The sequence below is a fragment of the Mustela erminea genome, chromosome 1 (genome assembly GCF_009829155.1).
Source record: "Mustela erminea isolate mMusErm1 chromosome 1, mMusErm1.Pri, whole genome shotgun sequence".
Lineage (NCBI taxonomy): Eukaryota > Metazoa > Chordata > Mammalia > Carnivora > Mustelidae > Mustela > Mustela erminea.
The window spans coordinates 144,998,865-145,023,812 of record NC_045614.1 but is presented as its reverse complement, the minus strand read 5'-3'; the positions used below and the strand labels follow the sequence as shown (position 1 = coordinate 145,023,812).

General features: G+C 38.5%; 2 protein-coding genes and 1 long non-coding RNA gene across 5 annotated transcripts in view; 1 reads left to right on the top strand and 2 right to left on the bottom strand.

The window, feature by feature from the left end:
• Positions 1 to 3,157: 3,157 nt before the first annotated feature.
• On the bottom strand, positions 3,158 to 11,193 carry COMMD2 (COMM domain containing 2). Its single transcript, XM_032345706.1, has 5 exons — positions 11,048 to 11,193; positions 10,879 to 10,956; positions 10,064 to 10,146; positions 9,103 to 9,276; positions 3,158 to 3,738 (listed from the first exon to the last, which is right to left on the bottom strand). The coding sequence occupies exons 1-5, from the start codon at positions 11,112 to 11,114 to the stop codon at positions 3,541 to 3,543; spliced, it is 600 nt and encodes a 199-aa protein (XP_032201597.1). The 5' UTR covers positions 11,115 to 11,193; the 3' UTR covers positions 3,158 to 3,540.
• A 142-nt stretch (positions 11,194 to 11,335) lies between these two features.
• The window catches only part of LOC116592570, a 32,142-nt gene continuing 18,529 nt past the window's right edge, over positions 11,336 to 24,948 (top strand). For both annotated transcript variants that reach the window (XR_004286526.1, XR_004286524.1), the window contains exons 1-2: positions 11,336 to 11,504; positions 11,688 to 11,810. This is a non-coding gene — a long non-coding RNA (uncharacterized LOC116592570). The remainder of the gene's footprint in view (positions 11,505 to 11,687; positions 11,811 to 24,948) is intronic.
• The window catches only part of ANKUB1 (ankyrin repeat and ubiquitin domain containing 1), a 32,958-nt gene continuing 25,432 nt past the window's right edge, over positions 17,423 to 24,948 (bottom strand). For both annotated transcript variants that reach the window (XM_032345673.1, XM_032345678.1), the window contains exons 5-6: positions 21,211 to 22,149; positions 17,423 to 18,587 (exon numbers count right to left, since the gene is read on the bottom strand). In XM_032345673.1, the coding sequence (XP_032201564.1) occupies positions 18,458 to 18,587; positions 21,211 to 22,149 (1,069 nt within the window). In that variant the 3' untranslated portion in view covers positions 17,423 to 18,457. The remainder of the gene's footprint in view (positions 18,588 to 21,210; positions 22,150 to 24,948) is intronic.

The window sequence follows — 24,948 nt, the reverse complement described above, 5'->3', positions numbered from 1 at the left end:
GCATCCACTTCTCATTGGATTTATGACAATCACAACATTGGCATGCAGGTAAAAAAAAAAGAATTCAATTTGCTTTTCCCATCACACCTCCAGTTACCTCAGGGAACCTCACTTTAATGGGAAAGAAGGATAATTTCTGCCATCCTAACCATGTCAAAATGTTCCCCAGTGTTCCTCAGTGGTCTATCCTTTCCTCCGAACACTTCCAGAGCTCTGGCTATTGAATCATTAGTGTTTTGCCTCTCAGAAAAAGGTGGCATTTCAAGGAAAAGGGATTCTAACAGACAGCACCCCAGAGGAACGTCCCTTCTTCAGAATAGCCTCTTTAGGAAATTCCTTTCTAAATCTAATAAGTTTATGGATTAAACTACTTTCAAGGATGGAATGGCCTGAGAGCTTTCTAAACTGAGATTAGGACTTTATCCTTTGTTCGACACACAACATGGATCACTCAAAGCACTTAATAAATATTTAACAGAATTGAGTCAGTAACATTCTAAAAGAGTTAGAAAAGGCTTTAAAATTTGCTTTGTTTTTTCTATCAACACAATGACAAACATAAATGGGTGGATTATAGAAACCACCAGGAGGTACACAGAACGTAATTCAAGGCTGTAAAATGAGATCCTCAAATCTACATGAGTATTTTCTAAAGTCTGTGGCTCTGCTATCTATATGTTACTATGCTAAATTTAAATTCTTTTTGTCCAGCTTCAAAGGCTAACCTCTTAACCTTCTCCAAGGTTTGTACCCTAAAAGGCCACCCATTGTTACCAATTTTAAGAGCTCTCATACATGCATCCTTGACACTCTATGATTTTTCCTTTTTATTTATTTATTTATTTATTTGACAGTCAGAGATCACAAGTAGGCAGAGAAGCAGGCAGAGAAAGAGAGGAGGAAGCAGGCTCCCTGCTGAGCAGAGCAGGGCTGGATCCCAGAACCCTGGGATCATGACCTGAGCCGAAGGCAGAGGCTTTAACACACTGAGCCACCCAGGCGCCCCACTCAGTGATCTTTCAATCTTGCCTTAGCATCAGATTCTCATTTTTGTTTTCAAAGGTGTATTTTCTTTTATGGTATTGCCACCACCTTTCAATTTGCTGCTTTAAATTTGCTTAGGCTCAGAAACACCAATAACAAACCAAGCTCACTAAAACCTTGTGAAATACAAAAACTTCCAATGGGTGAAGTAGAATATAGACTTTGTGATATACATTGGTCATTCCCTACTGGTAGCTCTGTTTTGAGAGAAAAGATGTTACTATTCTGGATTTGAGACACGAAGAATATGATATTTAAGTCTAAACATGCATTAGCCAATCCTGAAAAATCAACATACTTATAATCCAAAATGACTTAATAAATATTTAGTTATAGATGGAAAGGCACATTACAGTCAAGAAAACTGCTCGTATAGTAGAGTGGAACAGTGACTACATCTGCAGAAAATATGTTTATATACAAGCTACAAAAAAAATCAAATGTGCTATAAAACAAAGGTAGCAGAGGAGTCCCTAAGGATAAGGAATGTTTAAACAAGAGAAAAAAGAGGCTCATTCAATGCTCTGTACTAAAAAATGAGCCTCAGCTTCAGAAAGAAGTTAGGGAGTCTGCTCCCAACTCATTCTGGCCCAAAAAGGTGAAGAAGGCAGAATATCAGAAAGAATAATGGAGTAAAGAAAAGAGTCCCAGGGAGTTTGACACAGATAAAGACTAAGAGCCACTTTCTTGTTTTGATTAAGGGAAGACCAGTAGATACAGAAGAAAGGTTGCCTTGAAGGCACACAGTGGCATTATTTCCATTTTGGCTAGGGTCAGCCCTGCTTATTTCCACCAAATGTGGATAACTAAGAAGACTCATAGAGCTATTTTTATCATATAAGCTTGGCAGATATGTTGTTTTTAAACCTGACAACATGCTATGTGTGTGTGTGTGTGTATTCTTTCATGTTAATACATGTTCTCTTTGTAAAGTTAACATGACAGCTTCATTAATCAAGTTATCATAATTAAAATTTGACTAGAGTTTAATATGTAATATTACTTATTTTGTGGGATGCCTGGGTGGCTCAGTCAGTTAAGCGTCTGCCTTCGGCTCAGGTCATGATTCTAAGGTCCTGGGACCATGTCCTACATCAGGCTCCTTGCTCAGCAGGGAGACTGCTTCTCAACTCTGCCTGCTCCGCCTGCCATTCCCCCTGCTTGTGCTCTGACAAATAAATAAATAAAATCTTTAAAAAATATATTACTTATTTTGCAATGACAGAACATATACCTATGGGAAATAGTGGCCCAACTACTTGCAGTGGTGATTAAATGGGTGGCAATTAAATTTGTGCTTTCCTTACACTGGCCTCTGTTCCCTGCTAGGCTCTTAAGAGAGAAGAAACATGATATCAAAATCTCTAATTTTTAGGATAGAAGGTATTGACAAAACCTAGAGTATACAACTTAAGAGTCTGATGGTTCCAAAGGCATTCCTGAGTTGCTCCATGGATATAAGGCTCTCAGAATAAGATTCTAGATACATATTTAAGACTAAATGCCCATTTCCACCCTTTTGTGATTTTTCTCCTTAAAGCTGCCACCCAAGTCTCCTTGTCCCTCTAAGTCTCCCTGTGACTATGTACTCTATAAGACTGATACATCAGCATCTGAGTTTTTCAAGCCAATCGATTATAGTTACTTATTAAAAAAACAAACAAAAATCAAGTTTGTAAAGAAGGAATACTTAAATGTAGTAAACATGGCCTCCCTTTGCCCTCTTTATACTTTATTCAAACAAAAGTTAAAAAGTGACTGTAATTTATATTCAGGTACTTAAGAAGTGATTATATTTCCTCCTGCATCCATTGTATATAAGTGTAAATGACAGGATCTCTTAGATGCTTTGGGTACTAGGGGAAAAAACAGACCTTGATAAAATGCAACATATGATCACACAAATTTGAGTACTATTGTAAGCAGTTAGCCATAACAACTCAAACTTAAGTACTTATTACGTTCACTAGGAGGGAAAAATACATAAACTGCCTAAAAAATGTAGCGTTTTAAAAAATTCATATTTACTTCCAACTATTCTGTGGCTATTTACATTGTGGGTGCTTTTAAAGTTCAAAAACAATGAACTGTCTAAAAATATTCTGCATAGCAATGGTAATACATTGTGAATTTTATTTTCAGATTTTGGTCAATAAAGACAAAAATAATAAAGTTAAGCAATCAAAAGAAGTACCAAAAAAAGACATTCATATACACAAAACATATCAACAGTATAGATTCACTTCCAGTTGATTCAATTCTTACATTTAAAATATAAAATACATCTTAATTTGTCAAGAAACTGACCACATTTAGCACCAGGAACTTTACTTTAGCTTTTGATCATGACTTCACTACCTTGTCATAGGAAAAGAAATTTCATGGAAAATATATGTTTATCACTGTCAATTAATAAAAAAATTAATTTTGAAAAGTAACTGCTGCATATCGTAGATTCATAAGTGATTAAAAGGGAATAAATCCTTAAAACTGGGACTACTTGATATTGCGTACAACTCTCCTACAGTGGTTTGTTTTCATCTCCTCCAATGCTTGTTCCAGTTGCTGAACCAAATGGAGCAGAGTGGCTGGGTCTGTCTGCAGAACTTTGGTGCTGTGATCTCCATTCTGATTAAGGTGTAGCTTTATAGTCACTGATGGTTTAATCTGTTGCCTCAGGCTTCTGCTTGCAAGCTTCATTTTAAATGGAATAAGAGCATATAACTGTTTTAATAATCATGCTGAACACACAGTATTTGTAACCACCTTATATCATATACAAAAATAAAACTTTACATGAATTATAGACTTCAAAATGAAACTAAAGTTTAAAAAACGTTGGAAAGAAAGAAGAGAATATATATACAACCTTGCCATACAGGATTTCTTAAACATGATATATAAGACATAAACCATAATGAAAAAAACCAATAAACTGAAATACATTAAGATTATTATATTCTTTTCTAAAGGATACCTAAAGATGGTAGAAAAACAAACCACAAGCTGAGAGAAGACACTTTGTAACACATACAACCAAAAAATAGATTAGTACCCAGAACGCATGAAAAACCTTCTGATTAAAAACAAAAACAAAAACCCCCACAAGAACAAGAGAAAAATGTGCATTATAGCTAAGTAAGCAGTTCACAAAAGAAGTAACACAAATAAATAAACATAGGAAAACATGTTCAACTTTATTAGAAATCAGGAAAATGACTAATAAAACCATACAGTTCTGTTTTACACATATCAACCCGTCAAGAATTAAAAGCCTGTCCAAATGAAGGCACTGTGAGCAACAATAATGGAACTCTCTTCCACAGCTGGTGAGAGTGAAAAGAGAATCACTTTGGAAAACCATATACATTACCATCAATTCCACTTGTAGGTGTATACCTTGAATCTTACATTTATACATTATATTCATGACGGTAATTGTTTTTGTTTCCAAGATTTTGTTTCCAATTCCAAAAATTAGAAACGTCTCAAATATTCTTTAATAACAGAATGGATACATTGAGAATACTCATACAATAAAATGCTTACTAAATGGCAATGAAAAGAACTATAGCAATGTAAATTGTTATGGATAAATCTAGTAAAATGTTCAATCAAAAAGCAAGCTGCAAAAGAATACATGAAAACTAAGGTTTGATGAAAAAATTTGTGTAAAAAAGGAACTATAAAGAAAGGACTGGGGCGCCTGGGTGGCTCAGTGGGTAAAAGCCTCTGCCTTCGACTCGGGTCATGATCCCAGGGTCCTGGGATGGAGCCCCACATTAGGCTCTCTGCTCAGCAAGGAGTCTGCTTCCCCCTCTCTCTACCTTCCTCTCTGCCTACTTGTGATCTCTGTCTGTCAAATAAATAAAATCTTTAAAAAAAAAAAAAAAAGAAAGAAAAAGAAAGGATTAACGGAAAATTCAGGATAATGGTTCCTTCAGAGGAGTGGGAGGCGTTGTAACTGGGGGAGGTCATATGTGGTCTTGATGTATTTCTTAAGCTTGGCAGTGGGTACTTGTTTTATTATTATTCTTTAAACTGAATAGCTATAATGTTTTGTTTGTATGATATATTTCAAAAATTTTTAAAGAAAATACTACTGACATATTTTTAAAAGAAAAAAATATCCAAATACTAGAAACAATGGCTAACTTGGAAGCATTAGCATTTATTTAGTCCTAGCACCAGACTGTTCCTAAAGACCATACTTCCTTAAAAGGAACGAGGATATCTTTAAAGGAATAGCTGATTAGAGGTCTGGGACAACAATCGTACAAGATAAACCTGAAGCATCTTGTTACACAAGAAGGCAAACTGTTACCTAAAACTACGAGAGTCAGGGCAAAAGGAGAAGAAGCCAAACTGAAGAAACAGAATATTCTGACTAATAACTTCTTCCAATTAATTCTAGGTGATCTGGCTTCCAGAAGAACCCAAGATACTGATCCATGGTTGAAATTTAATGTAAAAAAAATAACTTGGAAACAATAGATTGATACTCTAGAGTAAGCCAGTTCCCAAACATAACAGAGATACTTGTAAGTTAAAGTATCTCTTTAAGATCATTTCTCTAGTATAGAAAATTATAGGTATAAAAGACAGACTATTAAGTATGATGGCTGAAAATACTACTTACTGATTCACTTATGCATTGTTTATACTTTTTTCTCTATATATGCCTTACAGATAGGGACCAAATGTATCTAGGTGTGTAATTAAGCCATGAACTTTTTTAAAAGATTTTATTTATTTATGTATTTGAGAATGAAAGAGAGAGAGAGAGAGCATGAGGGGGGAGCAGACTCCCTGTGGGCAGGGATCCCAATGTGGGACTCAATCCCAGAACTCCAGGAACATGCATGACCTGAGCTGAAGGCAGTTGCTTAAACAACTGAGCCATCCAGGTGCTCTAAGCCATGAACTTTTTGTTTAGAGACTTTAGGTCAATCTATCCTCAAATTTTTAGACAACATAATATCTAATCAATATCCCTTGCAAATAAGTATCCACACCATTCTTTAAAATTTATAAAGATTATGGAACATTCCAAACAAACACCTAGTAAGACATAATCAGACCTAATTTTTTCTCAGAAAGAAATTCTGATGACAATACAGGATAAAGAACAGTAGGCCATGAAGTTCCTGATATGGACTTATTTTTTAATAGAGAGGAGATTCTGTCCTTATAAAAATAACAAGAGCAATTTATTTTTTTTTTTTAAGATTTTTAAAATTTATTTATTTGACAGATCACAAGTGGGCAGAGAGGCAGGCAGAGACAGAGAGAGGAGGAAGCAGGCTCCCCGCTGAGCAGAAAGCCCGAGGCGGGGCTCGATCCCAGGACCCTGGGATCATGACCTGAGCTGAAGGCAGAGGCTTTAACCCACTGAGCCACCCAGGCACCCTGAGCAATTTATTTTTTTAAAAGATTTTATTTATTTATTTATTTGAGATAGAATGAGAGAGAGAGAACATGAGAAGAGGGAGAATCAGAGGGAGAAGCAGACTCCCTGCTGAGCAGGGAGCCTGATATGGGACTCCATCAGAGACTCCAGGATCATGACCTGAGCTGAAGGCAGTCACTTAACCAACTGAACCACCCAGTTGCCCCAACAATAGCAATTTAAATGGATCAGTCCTAAAGGTAAATCTTCCCACACCAAACTCAAATGCATTCAGTTTATTGATGCTATTAAATACACTAATTTTGCTGGCAATTTATGAAGGGAAATGTTTCTATTAGAAACATTTAGAAACTATGATGATTAGTGTATTTCTTATAAGCAACTACACAATAATTAGATGGTAACTGTCCATTCACTACCAGTGTTGAGACAAATCAGTTACTCAAAAATGAAAGCCCTTTATCCTGTTATTTGTTTCCCAGCCATTTAGCTGATCTTCTGTCAAGTCTTCCTCCCATAAACAGAAAGAAGAATCTATTCCAGTTAAAATCCCTTGTAATAATTTTGACTAGTGAGCTCAGAAAATCAATTAGTTCTTTAAGTAGTTTTTTTAGCTCTAAATGCACTTCACCACATGAAGCAATATTCATTCAGCATACCCTCAACTTTAACTGTATTAGTCCTTGTGATAGCATGGCTATTCAAACCCATTTCACTTGGTAAATGAGCTCTCCTGAGTTTTAGAAAATTCAATTGCTTAAGTTTCATTTTAAAAATGTTTTCATAATGGAAAAACTCAAAGTAAATCACAAAGCCAAAAAAACAACTTTTAAGGGCTACCAGAACCCAAAAGTCAGAAATAACCCCCATTCAAGAAAGAGGTAAATATGTGCAAGATAAATTACTACTGAATCTCATGAATATGACCATCCCCACACCTCCTGGTTATTATGAGAAGACTGAAACATAAAAGCTTAGCAACACTGATCTCCTCCTCCCCGGGAACCCCACAGGAGTTGCATCTTACGATGTTTCCAAGAGCATGAACTATGACTATGTCTGGTTCTTTGTGAATCCACACCACCTAGCAATGACAACCGTACAAGAAACAGTTGATAAACAACTTGTTTAAGAAGCTACCTACCCTCCCCTATCCCCACCCCTACCTTTTTTAATATTCAGCACTGAATACCTATTATGTACCAGGCATTGTACTGGGGACAGAGTAGTGAACAAGACACAGTACCTGCCCTCATGGAGCCTATAGTCTGGTTTATACCATATCTGTGTTTCTACCTATTCAAGCACTCATCACACTGGATTATACTTGCTAGACCCTCTAACTGAATTTCTGTAACCTGTCTGGACCATCTTACCACCATTCCAATCAGGAAGAATCCACTGTAACAGTGGTTTACAAACTGCAAGCTAGAATTCCCCAGGTAAGGTTTTAAAAAATCCTGATGCCTAGGGCAAATCCCATAACAATAAATCAGCATCTCTGGCGGTAGAACACAGACATGAAAATATTTTAAAACTACCCAGGCCATTTCAATATGCAGTCAAGTTTGGGGACCAGAGCACTATACCACATATTCAATGCTCAGTCCCATATCCATATAGCCCTTTACAACTTACATTGCCTCCTTTTCCAAGAATATTAACACTGGTTTTCTCCATTCATTCATCCTTCTGAAATTTCACCTTTTGCTGAAGCTTTTCTGGACTGTGCAAGCATACACTGAACTACCGAAGCTATAGATTTTTGAAATATAGTACTCAGTTGTACCTTCATTTATACAATTATATTTTCCCCCTCCAGAAATTTACTTTACAAATATCTTTAATTACTAGTTACTCTGAAAACATCTAATATCTCTAACTAGATGATAACATCTTTTCCATCTGAGAAAATGTCTTATGCTTCTTTGTTCAAAAGCATTTAGCACAGCTCTAATCAGCAAATGGATGACATTCAATAAACATCTATTAACTTATCTGTCACTGCTTGATAAAGGGCTACATGCAAGAGTATAAGAACCTCCTTTTGGTTATCTGTGTGGCTTTACAAACAACTGAATCTTTCAAACAGAACATGTAAAAGTAGTCAGAAAAAAGAATATTTACTGAATCATTCCATATATAGAAAGTTAAAGAACAGGCAAAAGGAATCTACATATTTGAAGCCAGGATGCTGGTGACCTTTCAAAGGAAGGAAGGGGAAGTAATTGGTAGGTAGCAAAGAGGATACTTCTGGGGTGCTTGTCATGGGCGAGAGTTAGTTTCATGGGTGTTTCACCATGTGATAATCCACTGAGCATTACAATGACCTGTGCACTTTAATATATGCGTGTTTTATGTTTAAACATAAAAGTGTCATAAAATCAAATATGAATTTAAAAATCTGCATGACCACCTCCTTTCCAAAATAACCTATTTCTTACAAACTCTGCAAATTAAACTACTCTAAACACATTAAGCATATAAGAAAATGAACTGTTTGTGAAATGGTCTCAAAACAAACATTAAAAAAAATTAGTTTCATACCGAAGTTTAGTTAAGGTGATAAAGAATATAGTAAGTTTGAGGACATGGAACTAAAAATTAATCTTCTATTCTTTGTCAAGTGGGGAAAAAAAAATCCATACCTGTACATCCAGTCGCCATTCAAGGCTGTGGTAACTTGGAAGGTCTGGTGCCAATTCACTCAGAATAGTTCTGATCTCTTTTCGGTTGTCCAGATAAAGCTGAAGCAATAATTTGTTCAATTCTTCAGAGAACCCCAGAACAAAAACAGAGTCTTGGAAATCCAGTTCAGAAATCTGAAGGTGAGTCAAGTTTAACAGAACATAAATTTTTTGTCTAGTAACTGCTAAAATATTTGATATACACAAAAGACTATGATATCTCCTAATTCTTTTCCTGGCTGGTAAAAGAAACAACATCCTTTAACATTTAAAGGTAACTCTTGGGATGCCTGGGTGGCTCAGTTGGTTAAGCAGCTGCCTTCGGCTCAGGTCATGATCCCAGCGTCCTGGGATCGAGTCCCACATCGGGCTCCTTGCTCCGCAGGGAGCCTGCTTCTCCCTCTGACTCCGCCTTCCACTCTGTCTGCCTGTGCTCGCTCTCGCTCGCTCTCTCTCTGACAAATAAAAAATAAAATCTTTAAAAAAAAAAAAAAAGGTAACTCTTGCCCACTACTCCCAAATCTGAGTCTCTGATACATAAAAATACTTTTATTAAAACATAAAAAGAATTGTTAAAATGGCCAACTTCTCTTCTATTCTCCATCAAGCTAGATAGTGCTAATACACAAAATAAAAGAAAATAAAATAAGTCATTTAATTCTCCCTTCTCCTAGGATATGTCCTATTGTATATGGTTTAATAGCATGCAGAATTAGAAGTAAGTCTAATTTATACTAGCAAGAGGCATTCATACCAGCAGATCACATTATAGTCATATTAATTACACATGGCTTGACTAAGTCCATTATAAACCACTAACAACATAATTGAAATGAGCAGGTGCCTGCCAGGGCTATGACGTAGAGTAAACTGCACCTTTTTAAGGTCAAAGAAATACAAAACAGTTCACAGAACCCCTTACCATTAGCTTCGAGCTTTCAGTGAGGAGGTACGTTAATCCTTCCACACCATGTTGGACAGTGTCACTGCTCACATTGAGTTTTCCTGGAAAAGGAAACATAAGCCAATAACTTACTGTGTGATATTTATCCCTTTATTCAAGTTCTTATTTAGGCGTAAATATTATCCATTATTCCATACTTCCAGGCACCGTAATGAAAAATAATGAGTCGGTAATAGCCTCCTGTTCATTCTCCACTGTGGGACAGATGCCTTTGGTATTTCCCGCCGTGTAACCTTCTTTACAAAATGCAAACCCATGGAGACCAGTATCAGCCATACTGTCCTCCTCTTGAACGCCCAGCTATTTCAAGTCTGAAGAAAAGGAACTCCAAGGACTGACAATCTCAGAAACCACCCTCGCCCAGCAGGGAAACATCAATACTGCAGAAAAGCGGATGTCTGAACAACTAATTATAACCAAACACTTGCAGGATATTAATGCCTCACCCTGCTATTCCACACCTTTGGGTGCATCGAAGCATCATCATAGGATCTCTGGCAGATGGTATTATGTGCTTTTTACGCACGACAAAACCAACTCAGCGGAAGCTTTAAAAATCTCAAAGCTACTTAGAGCACGGGAAGGATTTGCGCCCACAAGAGCCCTACCACAACTCTACCTACCACATTCTACCCTATTAGCCCTACCCAATTAGCCCTACCACATTGCACCACAATGAAAGTAAGACCCTTGGAGCTGCAAAAACCCCTTCCTCTCCAGGGTGCCAAAAAAAAGGCCCGCACTTCCCCGCGCAGCAACTCTCCCCGTCTTACTGGCGGCGCCTTCGTAGATCTTGGGGTTCGAGCCTCGCCTCAGGAACTCCACCGCAATACGCCCAAACTCCGCGACCACTGCAACGGAAGCCAGGAGCCCATGAGCGCCGGGCGCACCCCTGATCCCCCAGGCCACAGGACACCACCCTCTGCTGCCGCGCCCTCTGACCCGTGCTGTCCACTCGCGGCAAAAACGCCAAGTGCTCCTTATGCTCCTCCGACAGGTCCAGCAGCATCTTCGCAAAGCGGAGGATTTCTCCGGGCAGCGTTGATCCCGCCCTCGCCACTTCCGGGACCAGCGTCCAAGCGCAAAGAAGCTCCGGCTCCTCAACATCCCCAGCTTTTGGGTTCCGGTCTTTCGCAGTCGTACACGCAAACGCCGGCGGGTGGTGTATTCTGGGGTTAGAAGATTGTTCCGTTCGCAAATCATCTTGAAAAGATGTAGCTTGGTGGTGCACGGTGCTATGCTCTGTGGAAGATGAAAACATGCTTAAAACCCGACACGCCCCCTTGTGGAGCTTACATTAATAATATCTAGCTATATTAATATTATCTAGCTAGTATTTACTAAGCACTATGTCGGGAAATGTTCTGACATTTATTAGAGTTCAAAAGAATTCCATGAGGTAGGTACCATTATTGTTCCCACTAGAAATAAGGAAACAGAGAATGGTCAAGCAACTGAAACTAACTTTTATAGAGCTATTAGTTTGCACAAAGCTTTTGTATATGTTACGTGTTTTGTATATGTTACCTTATTTGATTGGCCTTATTTAATTCGCTCAATAGCTATGACCTCGTTTTTACAGATGAAAAATCAAAGCTCCAAAGATTACATAATAAGCCAGAGACAGAGCTGGAAGGAGAGGGTCAGATCCCTTGACGACCTGCTTCAAAGCCCATCATTCTACACAGCAGGCTGAAAACTGAAGGTCTGTAACACGTTCTGTAAATGATTATGAATTAGGGTAAAGATGGTGATGACGATGACAATGACTTATGCTTGCAGAGTTCAGAATGATATCTTTATTTTAATATGTTGAGAGTAGGGTGAAAATTCTGTTCCTTTCCCAGCTTTCTCTTCTCACCTGCGGTGGTTCAGATATCAGAGTACAGAATTGCTAACTGATAGGAATATGACTCTCCAAATCTCAACCCCTTGGTGGGGGAGTTGGTGGGGGAAAAGGGGAGGGGGTTGGAGAGATACTTCATATCTATTGTTCTATCGAAGGATTGACATTACTCTTTCTAATCTCTGATTCTCTTGGGCAGAAATGAAAACTGGAAGTTTTTCAGCTCTGTTCACCGTGTGTACCTTGTCTTTCATATTGAAATTGTTTGTTTCCTCCACTGATGAACAGAAAGGTGTGTCCTTAAACTTGTTAGTTAGGTCATGAAGCAGCATTTGCAGAGAGAGTGCAATTTTTTTCTTAAGTTGCAGATCAGGATAAATGGCATCGTTTCCTGAAGAAGCTTTTATTCATACATTATTGAGAAGATGTCCATTATTTAAGAATAATTTTCAGAAAACATAAAACCATGATTCTTTTTTTTTTAATTTACGGTTTTTACTTATTTGACAGAGAGAGATAGCGAGAGAGGAACAACAAGCGGGGGGAGTGTGAGAAGGAGTAGCCGGCTTCCCACTGACCAGGGAACCCAATTCAGGCTGGATCCCAAGGTCCTGGGATCATGACCTGCCGAAGGCAAAGGCTTAACAACTGAGCTACCTAGGGACCCCCAAACCATGATTCTTTTACAAATATATAATGAATACTTGTCAAAGATTGTGTTGGACCCCTGGGTTAATGAGGGGATTAGTAAGATTACAGTAAAAACCAGTTTCAACTGGCACGAAGGAGATAATTCAAGAACCATACATCCAGAGAGAATAAGAAATGTTGAAATGAATCTGAAAATAGATAACAACACTATGCCAATATGATATAGCCTTTCTTTCCTGTGATCTCAGGGACTGAAAATTGGGGGCAGGGGAGGAAGATAGGGAATAGGAAATAAAAAGGGGGGAAAGGTGGTCAAGAAGCCATTATAGCTAGGGGGAAAACAGCCTGGGAGTTAAACTCTCTGGGATAATTTGCAGGGCAACTTTTTGTTACCCAGTGTGACATAGTTGTTTAGAGGAAGTTACCTGAATGAAAATACCAAAAGTCTAGATTCCAGATCTGGCTCTCATACCTACTACCTGTAAGGCCTCCAGGAAGTTCTTTTTATATGTTATAGACTTAGCCTCTTCATCTGTAAAAGGGTGGTTGTTGTTGTTTAAGATTTTATTTATTTGCCAGAAAGAGAGAGAGAGAGCGAGAGCATAGACACATGAGCACAAGCAGGGGGAGTGGCAGGGAGAGGGAGAGGCATCCTATAAATGGGTGTTTTAATGATGATTGCCTTTATGTGTCATGCAGGGCTGTTATTACGCTTAGATGAACTAATAAATTCACATTAAAAATTGATTTTAGGGGCGCCTGGGTGGCTCAGTCAGTTAAGCGTCTGTCTTTAGCTCGGCCCAGGATCTGGGGTCCTGGGATCCATACCCACATCATACTCCCTGCTCAGTGGGGAGTCTGCTTCTCCCTCTCCCTCTGCCCCTGTTGTGCTCTCCCTCTCTCACTCTATCTCAATTAAGTAAAATTAAAAAGAAATTGATATTAATGATCAAATGAAACAATAAATTAATGTTAAACACTTGAAAGACTTGTAAACTGAAGCATTTATATGTTATAGGAGAAGATTTTATATGCCCAAATCATTGAGAATTCCATGTGCATAATCATCCTAAAGTCCATTGATTTAATGCAACAAATATTTATAGAGCAATTACTCAAAGGTTCAAGCATACACATTATGCCTTGGCAATTTGGAGATGAATAAAACAATGTCCTTTCCTCTAGAAGATGACAATAAAGTGAGGGAGACAATCAAGTGAAGTCAATACTGTATGATGAATGATAATCGTTGAGGACTGAACAAAATGATATGCAACCATAGAGAAGGTAGCAATTAACTCTGATTCCAATAAGATTCAGGTTTAGAATAAGTGTCCCAGGGTATGCCTGTGCCTGCTAATACTAATGGTTTACAACTGTGCAGCACTAAGAATAGAAGGTCTTAAAGTCACTTCATGCTGTTTCACTCCTAGGGCAAAGTGATGAAAGAAGAACGACTCATTCGTTTTTCTGTTGACTCTAGCGGGGAACAGGGATTCATAACAATTGTCCTCTCACATTCTCTCCTTGTCTTTCTATCTCCCTCCACCTCATGCACTTTCCTTTTCCTTTAGATTTCCCCACATTCCTTTTTCTCTCTTAGGCATTCCAGCCCCAGAATCTCTGCACCAGTATTTCCTTGATGGTGTTTCAACGTTACACAAAATATTATCATCCCCTGCAAGGAGATCCAGTTCAATTCAGCATACTGTGAAGGGCAGAAAAGTGTGGTGATACCATCACTCTTAGGAATGGCACTGTCATGAATCTGAAGCGAGCACAAAATGCATGAATTAGTTCTTTAGATTTTTAAAGAATTGTTTTAGTGTATGTATGTATTTATTTATTTATTTTGAGAGAGAGAGAGAGAGAGAGAGAGCGCGCGTGAGTGAGCATGGAGAGGGGGCAGGGACAGAGGGAGAAGCAGATTCCCCGCTGAGCAGGAGCCAGACAGGCAGACAGAGGGATGTAGGGTTGGACCCCAGGACTCTGAGATCATGACCTAAGCCAAGGGCAGACACTAAACTGACTGAGCCACCCAGCCACCCCTAAAATTTTTTTTTAGTTCACTTTTTCAGTTGGATTATAAAATGCAAACAGAAACTGGGAAAGATTAAAAAAAAATACAAAACTTCTTGTTGAATTTCCTCAAATTGAGCACGCCGAGTAACCCAGATGGAGAAATACCCCAGAACCTCAGGGAGAGGTACCCCAGAACCTCAGCAGGGCCCTCTTCCAGTTACTATGCCTTCTTGTTGTCTCTATAGTGAACTAACACCTATGCACATGCTGCTTTCCAACATCTCTTTGACATCATCTTTATATTTGCTTTTCTTTTAAAGATTTTATCTATTTATTTGACAGAGAGAAACAGCAAGAGAGGGAACACAAGCAGGGGGAGTGGGAGAGGGAGAAGCAGGCTTCCCGCCAAGCAGGGAGCCCCGTGCAGGGCTGGATCCCCAAACCCTGGGATCATGACCTGAGCTGAAGGCATAGGCTTAACAACTGAGCCACCCAAGCACCCAATTCATTTTTGTATTTGCTTTTACATTAACCTTCTATGCGCCCCAACCCCATAGTATCTAACTAGATACTTTAAATTATTTTTTAAAGTGAGCTTTAGGTTTTCGGTGCCTTTGACTGTTGTAACAAAATCTGTCTTAGAAATCTACCTAGCAGGGCACCTGGGTGGTTGTTGGTGGAGCGTCTGCTGGGAGTCTGCTTCTCCTCTGCTTGTGTTCTCTCTCTCTCTCTCTCTCAATCAAATAACAAGTTAAAAAAAAAATCCTAAGAAGAAAAATCTTCCTAGCAAATACTATCAAAAAATATAAAATATTTAAGAAAAATTTAACAAAATGTTTGTAAGACCCCCTACCCTAAAAACTAAAAAAAAACTGATGAGAGAAATAAAGGAAGATTTAAATAAATAGTGACATGGATAGAGAAATATATCATGGGTTGTAAGAGGCAATATTATTAAGATATTATTTTTGCTTTTTTATAGAGAATGACAAGTTCTCTTAAAAATCTATATGAAAATGCAAAGGACTGAGAATAACTGAAACAAACTTGGAAAAAGAAGAATAAGGCCAGAATAGACATACTATCTGATTTTAAGACCCACTGTACAGCTATAGTACTTAAGACAGTGTGGTATTAGTATAATCATAAATAAATAAATCAATGGAACAAAATAGAGAGTCTGGAAATAGATCCATAATGATATTGTAATGATTTTAAAAAAGATTTTTAAATTTATATAAAAATAAAATTAAATATAAATAAAATATTAATATTTCATTTATTATTTATTTTACTTTAAAAAAGATTTTATTTATTTATTTGACAGAGATCACAAGCAGGCGGGGTTGGGGGGGCGGTGAAGCAGGCTCCCTGCTGAGCAGAGAGTCCGATGTGGGGCTGGATCCTAGGACCCTGAGATCATGACCTGAGCCAAAGGCAGAGGCTTAACCCACTGAGCCACGCAGGCACCCCTGTAAATTGATTTTTGATAAAGATACCAATGTAATTCAGTGAGAGAAAAGAAAGTCTTTTCAACAACTGGTACTAGAACAATTTGATAAACTTACAAGAAAAAAATGAATCCTGATTCTCACCTCATATCCCATACACAAAAATAATTCACGATGGATTATAGATTTAATGTAAAAGCTAAAACATGAAACTTCTAGAAGAAAACATATGAGGATATCATCACGACTTTGGGATAGGCAAAGAGTTCATAAAGAGGAAACAGAAGACACGATGCATAAAGGAAAAAAAGCCCAATAAATTGTACTTGATCAAAGTTAAAAACTTTCATTCACAAAAAGGCACTATTAATAAAATGGAAAAGTGAACCACAGACTGGGAGAACATATTTGCAATACATATATCTGAGATAGAATTTGGCTTTTTTTTTAAGATTTTATTTATTTATTTGACAGAGAGATCACAAGTAGGCGGAGGGGCAGGCAGAGAGGGGGATGGAACCAGGCTCCCTGCTGAGCAGACAGCCCGATGCGGGCCTCAATCCCGGGGCCCTGAGACCATGACCTGAGCAGAAGGCAGAGTCTTAACCCACTGAGCCACCCAGATTTTTATATACTCATGGTACAGAAAGTTGTACCATGAGTATATGAAAATCTCCAATAATCAAATAATTAAAAGATAAATAACCCGGTATTTTAAGTGGGCAAAACTCTTGAGTTGATACTTCACAGAAGAAGCTATACAAATGACCAATAAGCAAATGAAAAAGCATTCAGTATCATTAATCATCAAGAAAATGCAAATTAATACACAAAGAGATGTCATTTTAACCCACTAGAAAAACAAAATAAAAAACACTGATGACACAAAATTTTGATGAGTATGTGGAGTGACCAGAACATTGTACACTGTAGGGGCACCTGGGTGGCTCAGTCAGTTAAGTGTCTGCTTTCAGCTCAGGTCATGATCCCAGGGTCCTGGGATTGAGCCCTGCATGGAGCCTTACATGGGGTTGCAGGAGTGGGGTAACTTCTCAGTGGGGAGCTTGCTTCTCCTTCTCATACTGCCCCTTCCCCTGCTTGTGTTCTCTCTCTCTCTCTGTGTCAAATAAATAAATAAATAAATAAATGAAATCTTTTTAAAAAGAGAACATTTGTACATTGTTAATGGGAGTATAAAAATCATAAAACCACTTCGGAGAACTGTTGTGCAATTTCTTATAATGTTAAAGGTACATTTACCCTCTTATCCAACAATTCCACTTGTAAGTATTTGCCCAAGACAGATGAAAGCATATGTCCAGGAAAAGACCTTACAATAATGTTCATAGCAGTTTTATTCATAATAACACAAACTGGAGGCAACCCAAATATATATACAGTTGAACAGATAAATTCCATACAATGGAATATGCTAGATAATAAAAAACAGTCTAAAAAAGATCTGAATGAAGTACAGATATTGGAGTTATTAGAACTGAACTGAACCCAAACTACGAATAATATGTCCAAAATATTAGGTGATGATGAAAAATTTAATCAGAGAAGTAGAAACTGTAAAAAAGGAAGAAAGAAAAGGGAAAAAAATAAACAAATAAGAAAGCAAATGTACAACAGAAAGAATTAAAAGTAAAGTTCACTGTAAAAAAACAGAGTAGTAGGTGTCTGTGGGGGACTGGGATGGACTTAGCTATGGGGGTTTGAAGGGACTTTCTGGGGAAATGGAAATATTTACATCTTGATTGGAGTGCTGGTTATACTGATGTATATATTTGTCAGAACAGTTGAATCTTACACTTAAGATTTGTGAAATTCACTGTATGTATCAATTTAAAAAATTAATAGTGATATTTTAGCAGAAGTTCAAAAGATGTCCGAGACCAAGTACTTGACCTAAACAGTATTTGTAACTCCCCTAGGGACTTTCCCTATAGAGAGTTTTAAAATTAATTTATTTTTACTATGTACTACTTTCATATGGTTTAAAAAACAAAAAGCATTAAAAATAACCCCAGGAAAACAAAAACAGAGAAAGCTACAGTGAAAATTCTCACCCTCTGCCCATCCTGTTTCCCATTCTTCCAGTTTTCCTACCCTGTAGGAAAGACCACTGTAGGCGGCTACTCCTCTCCGTTTCTTAAGAATTCTTCAATGAACTATGTAAAAAAACACATGCCTGAAATGTTCACTTACAGTGATGGAGTTCTAGAAAACATGATGTTCAACACTAAATATCCTGTCGATGGTTGTACAGCATTAGGACTGTTATTAGAAATTATAGCATTCGTTACTTGAAATGTTAATATGAGAACTGAAGTTTCTGTTGGATCAGGTCTTTGCCCAAACTGGAGGTATCATGACTTTTCAAAGTACAATTTCTGGAGGAGTTTCACATGCTGTTAGGCCTCCTTGTGTATTCAGGTTAGAAATGCTCTTTTTGGCTAGAACTCTTGCTATTCCTAACTGCTGAAGCCATCGTTTCTCTTTAAAGGCACTGAAAGAAAACAAGACAAATAGTTTGTAAGGAAGTCCAATATTGTCTCTATTTATTGCTGAAATGATAGAACTCTCCAGGTTGATTTTGGAGCTGTCGCTAGCTTATCTTGTCACACAAGGTAAGTTGTAAAAATAGAAAACAGGAATCTTTCTCAAATTAGTTCCTTGTGAAGCATTGGGAATATTTTACCAAGGCAATACTAGAAATTTAGCCCCAACAGCTGGAAACAGAAGACCACTCAACGTTACATAGAATTCTCTAGATAGAAACTTTTCTCTTCCCCTAGCATCCTTATACATCATGTATTCCCTGATGCATCTCCCTCTCCTCCTTTTCCATCACAAAAACACATTTTTTCCCCCATTGGTATGATATTAAATACCCTTTTACCATAATGCAATGAAACTTTATGTTTTATGGTAGCTCTTCTCTGGCTATATACTAATAAAGACTTGCAGATTTAAATATGATCACTCCTACTTAGTAGGGTATAAATGTGATTTACTACAGAGGGGCCCTCTCAGAGTCTGTCCTTTGTCTTTCTCTCTCTCTGCACCCTCATCCTAGAAGGCCTTGCTTACTTATTGGTTCAACTCACATATCCTTGACTCCTAAATCCTGATCCACACTTCCAATTTCCACATCTTTTATCTTCTTCCTAAACCTGCCCCCTTTCAGTATTCCTGCTCTAACACTGTGCCTTTGCTATCTCCTCACCATCTCTACACCTGGAAACAAACCTCCATTCCTCCTTCTCTCTCTGCTTCTACATCTAATTAGTGATCTAGTGTTGCAGATCATTCCTCAGAAGTATCTTTCATATTTGGCTTTCCTCCTCTTCCCTACCTACTTCTGCTCTAGTCCAGGTTTTTATCATTCCTTGTTTCTCTTATTACAGCCTCCTAAATCTACAGTAGGCCTTCCACAGCTTCAGTAAGACTTCTTCCCAGTGATTCTTCCACACATCTCCACCAGATTTGTCTTCAAAAAGAAACATAAACTGCTTATGTGACTTACCTGATAAAAACAAAAAGAAAAAACAAAAAAACTTCTGTGATCTTCCTACCTACTTCCTAATAAGCGGACTCTCCACGTGGGCACACAAGGAGATCTCAGCATAGGTGCAATTTGCCTTGCTAGTCTCACCTTCAGCCAGTTTCTCCCTCTCCCCTAAAATGCCTTTTGCAGATCCACTTACTTCTTTGAAAACTAAAGTTGTCTCTGATCCCTTCGTAAAGCAGTGCCCTTGACCATGTTGCCACCGCTACCTGGCTCCTTTTGTCTGATGAAGTCCTTAAATCTAAAGGGCATTCACTGAATCTATGAGAAGCAATTTTGCATTAAAGTACTTTAGTGTTTCAAATATTTGAACTCTGTTCAAGTTTGTCTAACTCATCATTAATGTTCTGGATTAACTCCTTGCTTTACCTTTGCATGTTTGCATTCTGCCTAGCACTTATTGGGACATAATAAGCACTTTAGAATATTTTAAAAGTACATTGTTTGCTTTCTAATGTGCATCTGTTGATAAAACTAATCAGTATTTCTTTTCTAACGTTTACAGCCTGATTTTAAGATGGCTATGTGATTTTTTTCAACCAATCAATTTCTAGTCTTTTTCTAGAATTTTAGAATATCTCTTTTTATGCATTCTAGTCAGAGCTGTATCACAAATTACCCAGATCCAAGTTGGTAAGCAGTTTCTTTACCTTCTGTCAATCTCGTGCAGTCCTGAATTTTGTCAGTTTTAGAGCCCAAATTTCTCTGACCACTAGGTGGCAACAGTTTAGGGGAAATAAAGTAGAGCTGAACCAAAGACCAATACAGAGAGGCAACGAAAACAATCTAGCCTTGTTTTGTTCTTTCCTTTTCATTATGTTGATTAGGGGGAAAAGCTTCTCATAAATCTATATTTCTACTGTAATAGTAGCATCCAATAATACATTATAAGTAATGGATGGGACCTCAGATCTGATCAGAGTTGTGTTTTCAGTGAAATCTGATGACCAATATGTAAAAGTTTATCTTGTGAAATGAATATGCCTGAAAAGTCCACTCCTGATACATCTGTTTCTGGTTTTAAATGTGACAATGGGTTACTTTTTAAACGACCTAAAATATTAATATCAACTCTATCACACTGTCCAATATAGATTTTCCCCAACCAGTATGTCTTGCCCAGTAAGTCAACTGAAGTCTTCATAGTTGTTCCTTTTTTCCTCCCCCTTTCATCACCATCCAGTTATCCATGACACTTTTGATGCCTCTCTCCCATACTTCAAGTTTCCCCCTTCTCCTTTTAATTATAATTAACAATTTCTTACTAATTAAAAAAAAAGAATAAGCAAGGGACCTTGCTATTTGATACAACTCTTTGCATGTGTCTCCTTTCTTTCTGAAAGCCTGAGGAGTCAGGTGCTACACAGATTGGTCTGGCCGGTAAAATGGGTTTATTTGGTCCTAGACACAAGGCTAAGGTGAGGTCTGTGAAGCCGGTTACTGATGCACTGGAACAACCTGTACTACATTATATGGCTTGGTAGGGCTTCATGGACCATTCCCTGCCCTAGACATGCCCTACTAAAGGTTTGCCCTTGTATGTTTAAAAAGAAAACATTACCTGGCCACCGCTAAGCAGTAAATGGCATTCTCCCTTGGAGTCTTACCACTGTGCTCCGAGAAACACACCAAGGAGGATTTGAGTAAAAAGTCCGCTTTGGGTGTTGCATAGTAAAAAGATGGGTGTGAGTAGCCCACTCTGGAAACTGGGGGGAGGGGGACTTGAGGGAGATACGTATTTTTTATGAGCTTTTCTTTTTTCCTAGCTGTGGCAGTAATTTTTTTCTGATGCTGTTGTTGATGTCTTTGTAATTCAGAGAATGTACTTGCATCTACCAGCGGAGGCAATTTCAAGGTTTGTTGTTTTGTGTCGTGCTGTGAAATTGCCAAAGGATTGACAGGTTTCCGGCTTGCAGTTTCTTCCCTGAGAGGCGGTAGCTTGGCCGCGGTGCTTTGTGAATCCTCGCACCTAGCCTTGTACCAGCTCTTGGAGGTCATTTTTGGCGTGCTGAAACCATCCACCATCACCGTGTCTCCGACTTTTGCCCCAGAGACCCTTGCTCTGCAAAGCTGGCTTTTATTAAGGTTGTGACTCTGGGCTCTGAGGACCCATTGTTTTATTTTAATATAAATCCTCATGGGGACTGAAATTTTCGGAAAAGAAACCGTGGACCACATTTTACTCAATAAATACAATACACAGTCTTTATGCTTGTGTTTAAAGGCGATGGTCAGGGGAATTTGTCCTGCTGCATTTTTGCATTCCAGGCACAGCACGCTGCAGTGGACAAAGGCCTTCAGAATCAACAGTTGGCCCATTTCTGCAGCTGCATGAATGGGGCATTTAGAGACATCTGCATGAAGGGCTTCATGGCACCATGCTCGACAGGGGTGAACACCCACAGCCTCTTCGGGCCGCACACCCTGCTTCAGGGCCCATTCAGTGAGCTCAATGTACCCATAAAAGGCGGCGATGTACAGGGCTACCTTTTTCTGATACCTGAATGAATGAAATAAGTAGAGGTGAGTGTTTAGGAAGTCAGCAAATGGATAAATGTAGCTACACTAAATAACCACAAAGCATGCTAGTTAAAATGTTTATTTCTTCCTAACTTTTAAGTAAAAAATTTCAGAAAAGACATATGGTAATATATAGGTTAAACTGCACAGGTCCTGGGGCACCTGGGTGGCTCAGTTGGTCAAACGTCTGCCTTCAGCTCAGGTCATGATCTCAGAGTCCTGGGATCGAGCCCCCTGCTTAGCAGGGAGTTTGCTTCTCCCTTTCCTTCTGCCTTTGCCCCCAGCCTCTGTACATGCTCTCTAACTCAAATAAATAAAGTCTTAAAAAAAAATAAACTGCACAGGTCCTGCTTAGCCACATTATCCCACTATGCACAGGTAAATTGTTCAAAGTGCTTTTCTTAGAGTGGTTTTCTTTCTTATGAAACTCAGATGCTAAGGGAAAAAAAAAAAAATATATATATATATATATATATATATTTATATATATATATAAATATATATATATATATATATATATATTTTTTTTTTTTTTTTAAGAGAGGGAGGGAAAGAGAGGGTAGAGGGGTAGGGAGAGAGGGAGATAGAGAATCTTAAGCCCTGCACAGAGCTTGACACAGGACTTGATCTCAAAACCCTGAGATCATGACCTGAGCCGAAATCAAAGAGTTGGACCCTTAAATGACTGAGCCACCCAGGCACCCCTCAAGCTTTATATTAAGTGGGGAAGTTTTGGAAGAAATCCAGCACGAAGAAATTTGAATGTTTTGAGTATTTGTTTCTTTTGTCTTTTATTTTTTTAAAATTTTATTTATTTTTTATTTTTTATAAACAATTTTATTTATTTTTTATTTTTTATAAACATATAATATATTTTTATCCCCAGGGGTACAGGTCTGTTTCGTCTTTTCTAACAATAGTGTTTATTTTGGGCTTCTCAAAGTCTCTACTGCTATTCTGACTGAAACCACTAGGTTGCGCCCCCACCAGCACTACCACCAGTGCCGCAGTCTCCTAACTGGAGCTCCTCTTCCTTCCCTCAAATAACTTCCCACTGCAATTGAAATCCTAACTCCTCACCTTGGCTTACAAGGCCTCTCACAATCTGGCTCCTGCCTCCGTTCTCATAACACCCCTTCCCTGTCAGCGCGCTGGAACCACACTGGCCTTCCTGCTGTCCCTACAATACCCCATAAGGCATAAGCTGAATGACTGGTGCAGGCTGTTTAGAGAGATAAGAATTAGGGAGGCAAACCTAGATAGGGTCCCACTAGGTATATAGTGATATAGATACAGGATATATTTGGGCCCGGCTCTCTGACCCCATCATAGAGATGGAGACAAGCTTGCCTGCTATCATCTGAAATCTATTGCAAATAACCGACTCTCCTCTCACTGGTTACACGCTCATCACACCATCTTTTGATGTGTGTGTGGGTTCCTGTGTAAGGAAGATGACCTGCCCAGAACATGTGGGTCTCTGGGACCTACAGTTAGATTAGAATTGTGGTGGTTAGATTATAACTAATTAGAGCAATTACATTAATACACTGGCATTTTGGTTCACACATGAGTTTTTGTCAAAATTCATTAATGCAAATCAGCATCTCTGGATGGGATCAGTTTTCTTGATTTGGGGAGAAGAGCCCCTCCTGGATGAACTAACTGGCCTTTGCTTTCATCCTTAGCACTGAAGTTATGAGAGCTAGAGGCACTCTTTCACCAAGATTTACTGATGCTCTTTCGCAAATGTATCTTTTTGTAGTTTGTTTTCTTAGCCCTACCTCTGCTGTCATTAGCCTAGTTCTGGCCATTGTCAACCTCTTCATGGTCGATCTGTCTCCTGCCTGCCTCTTTTCCTCAAACTACAACCAGGGCCAACGTTCTAAAACTCAGATCTCATCCTGGCTTTTCTCTACCTTAAATATCTTCCCAACATTTAAAATATAAAGTCCAAATTCCTTTACATTCTTATGGGTAGCTGTAAGAGCTGGCCTCTTCTTATCCTTCTAGCCTCCGGCCACTAGCTCCCTCTCACTCAGTGATCTACCATGTGGAACTTGTTTCAGTTCCTTGAATCTATTCTCTTGCCCCCCTGGGACTTTGTTGTATGGGTGGTTCCATCTGTTTGGGAATATCTTTTTTTTTTTTTTTTCTCCCTACCTTTTACTCAACCATTTAGATCTCATCAATTGCCTTTTTCAGGGTACTTCACCTGAACCGGTAATTCTGGTTGGTTGCCCACACCACACGTTCCCATATCATCTTGCACTATGTCCGTGTCCTAACACTTTCACACTGACTAGTAAGAGCAACAACACCTAACATTTATGTCCTGCTTACCATGTGCCAGCCCCCTTCTAAATTCCTATGATTGCTATGTCATGCAATCTCTAAAGCTATTCTAGGAGATAGATGCAATTATTATCCCCTTTTTAGCAAAGAGGAAACTGAGATACAGGATGATTATATAACTTGCCCAAGTTTACACAACTGAACAGGGATGGGCTTTGAACCTAGACAGAAGGATCCTGGAGTTTGTGCCCCTAAATATTTTGCAATTCTGCTTCTGCAAGAATCGGTTACTTGTTTTCTGTTTCCCCTCCTGGACTGCAAGGTTGCAGAAGGCAGGGGCCATATCTTGTTTTTTGCTATATACCTAGGATCTGGCATAGTACATGCTCAATATACTTTTAGTTTGTTCATGTGTATTTTCTGAACTGTTTGATATATTTTCCCCTCCTCCCTTTGTGCCTCTGTCCATTCTATTCATACATGC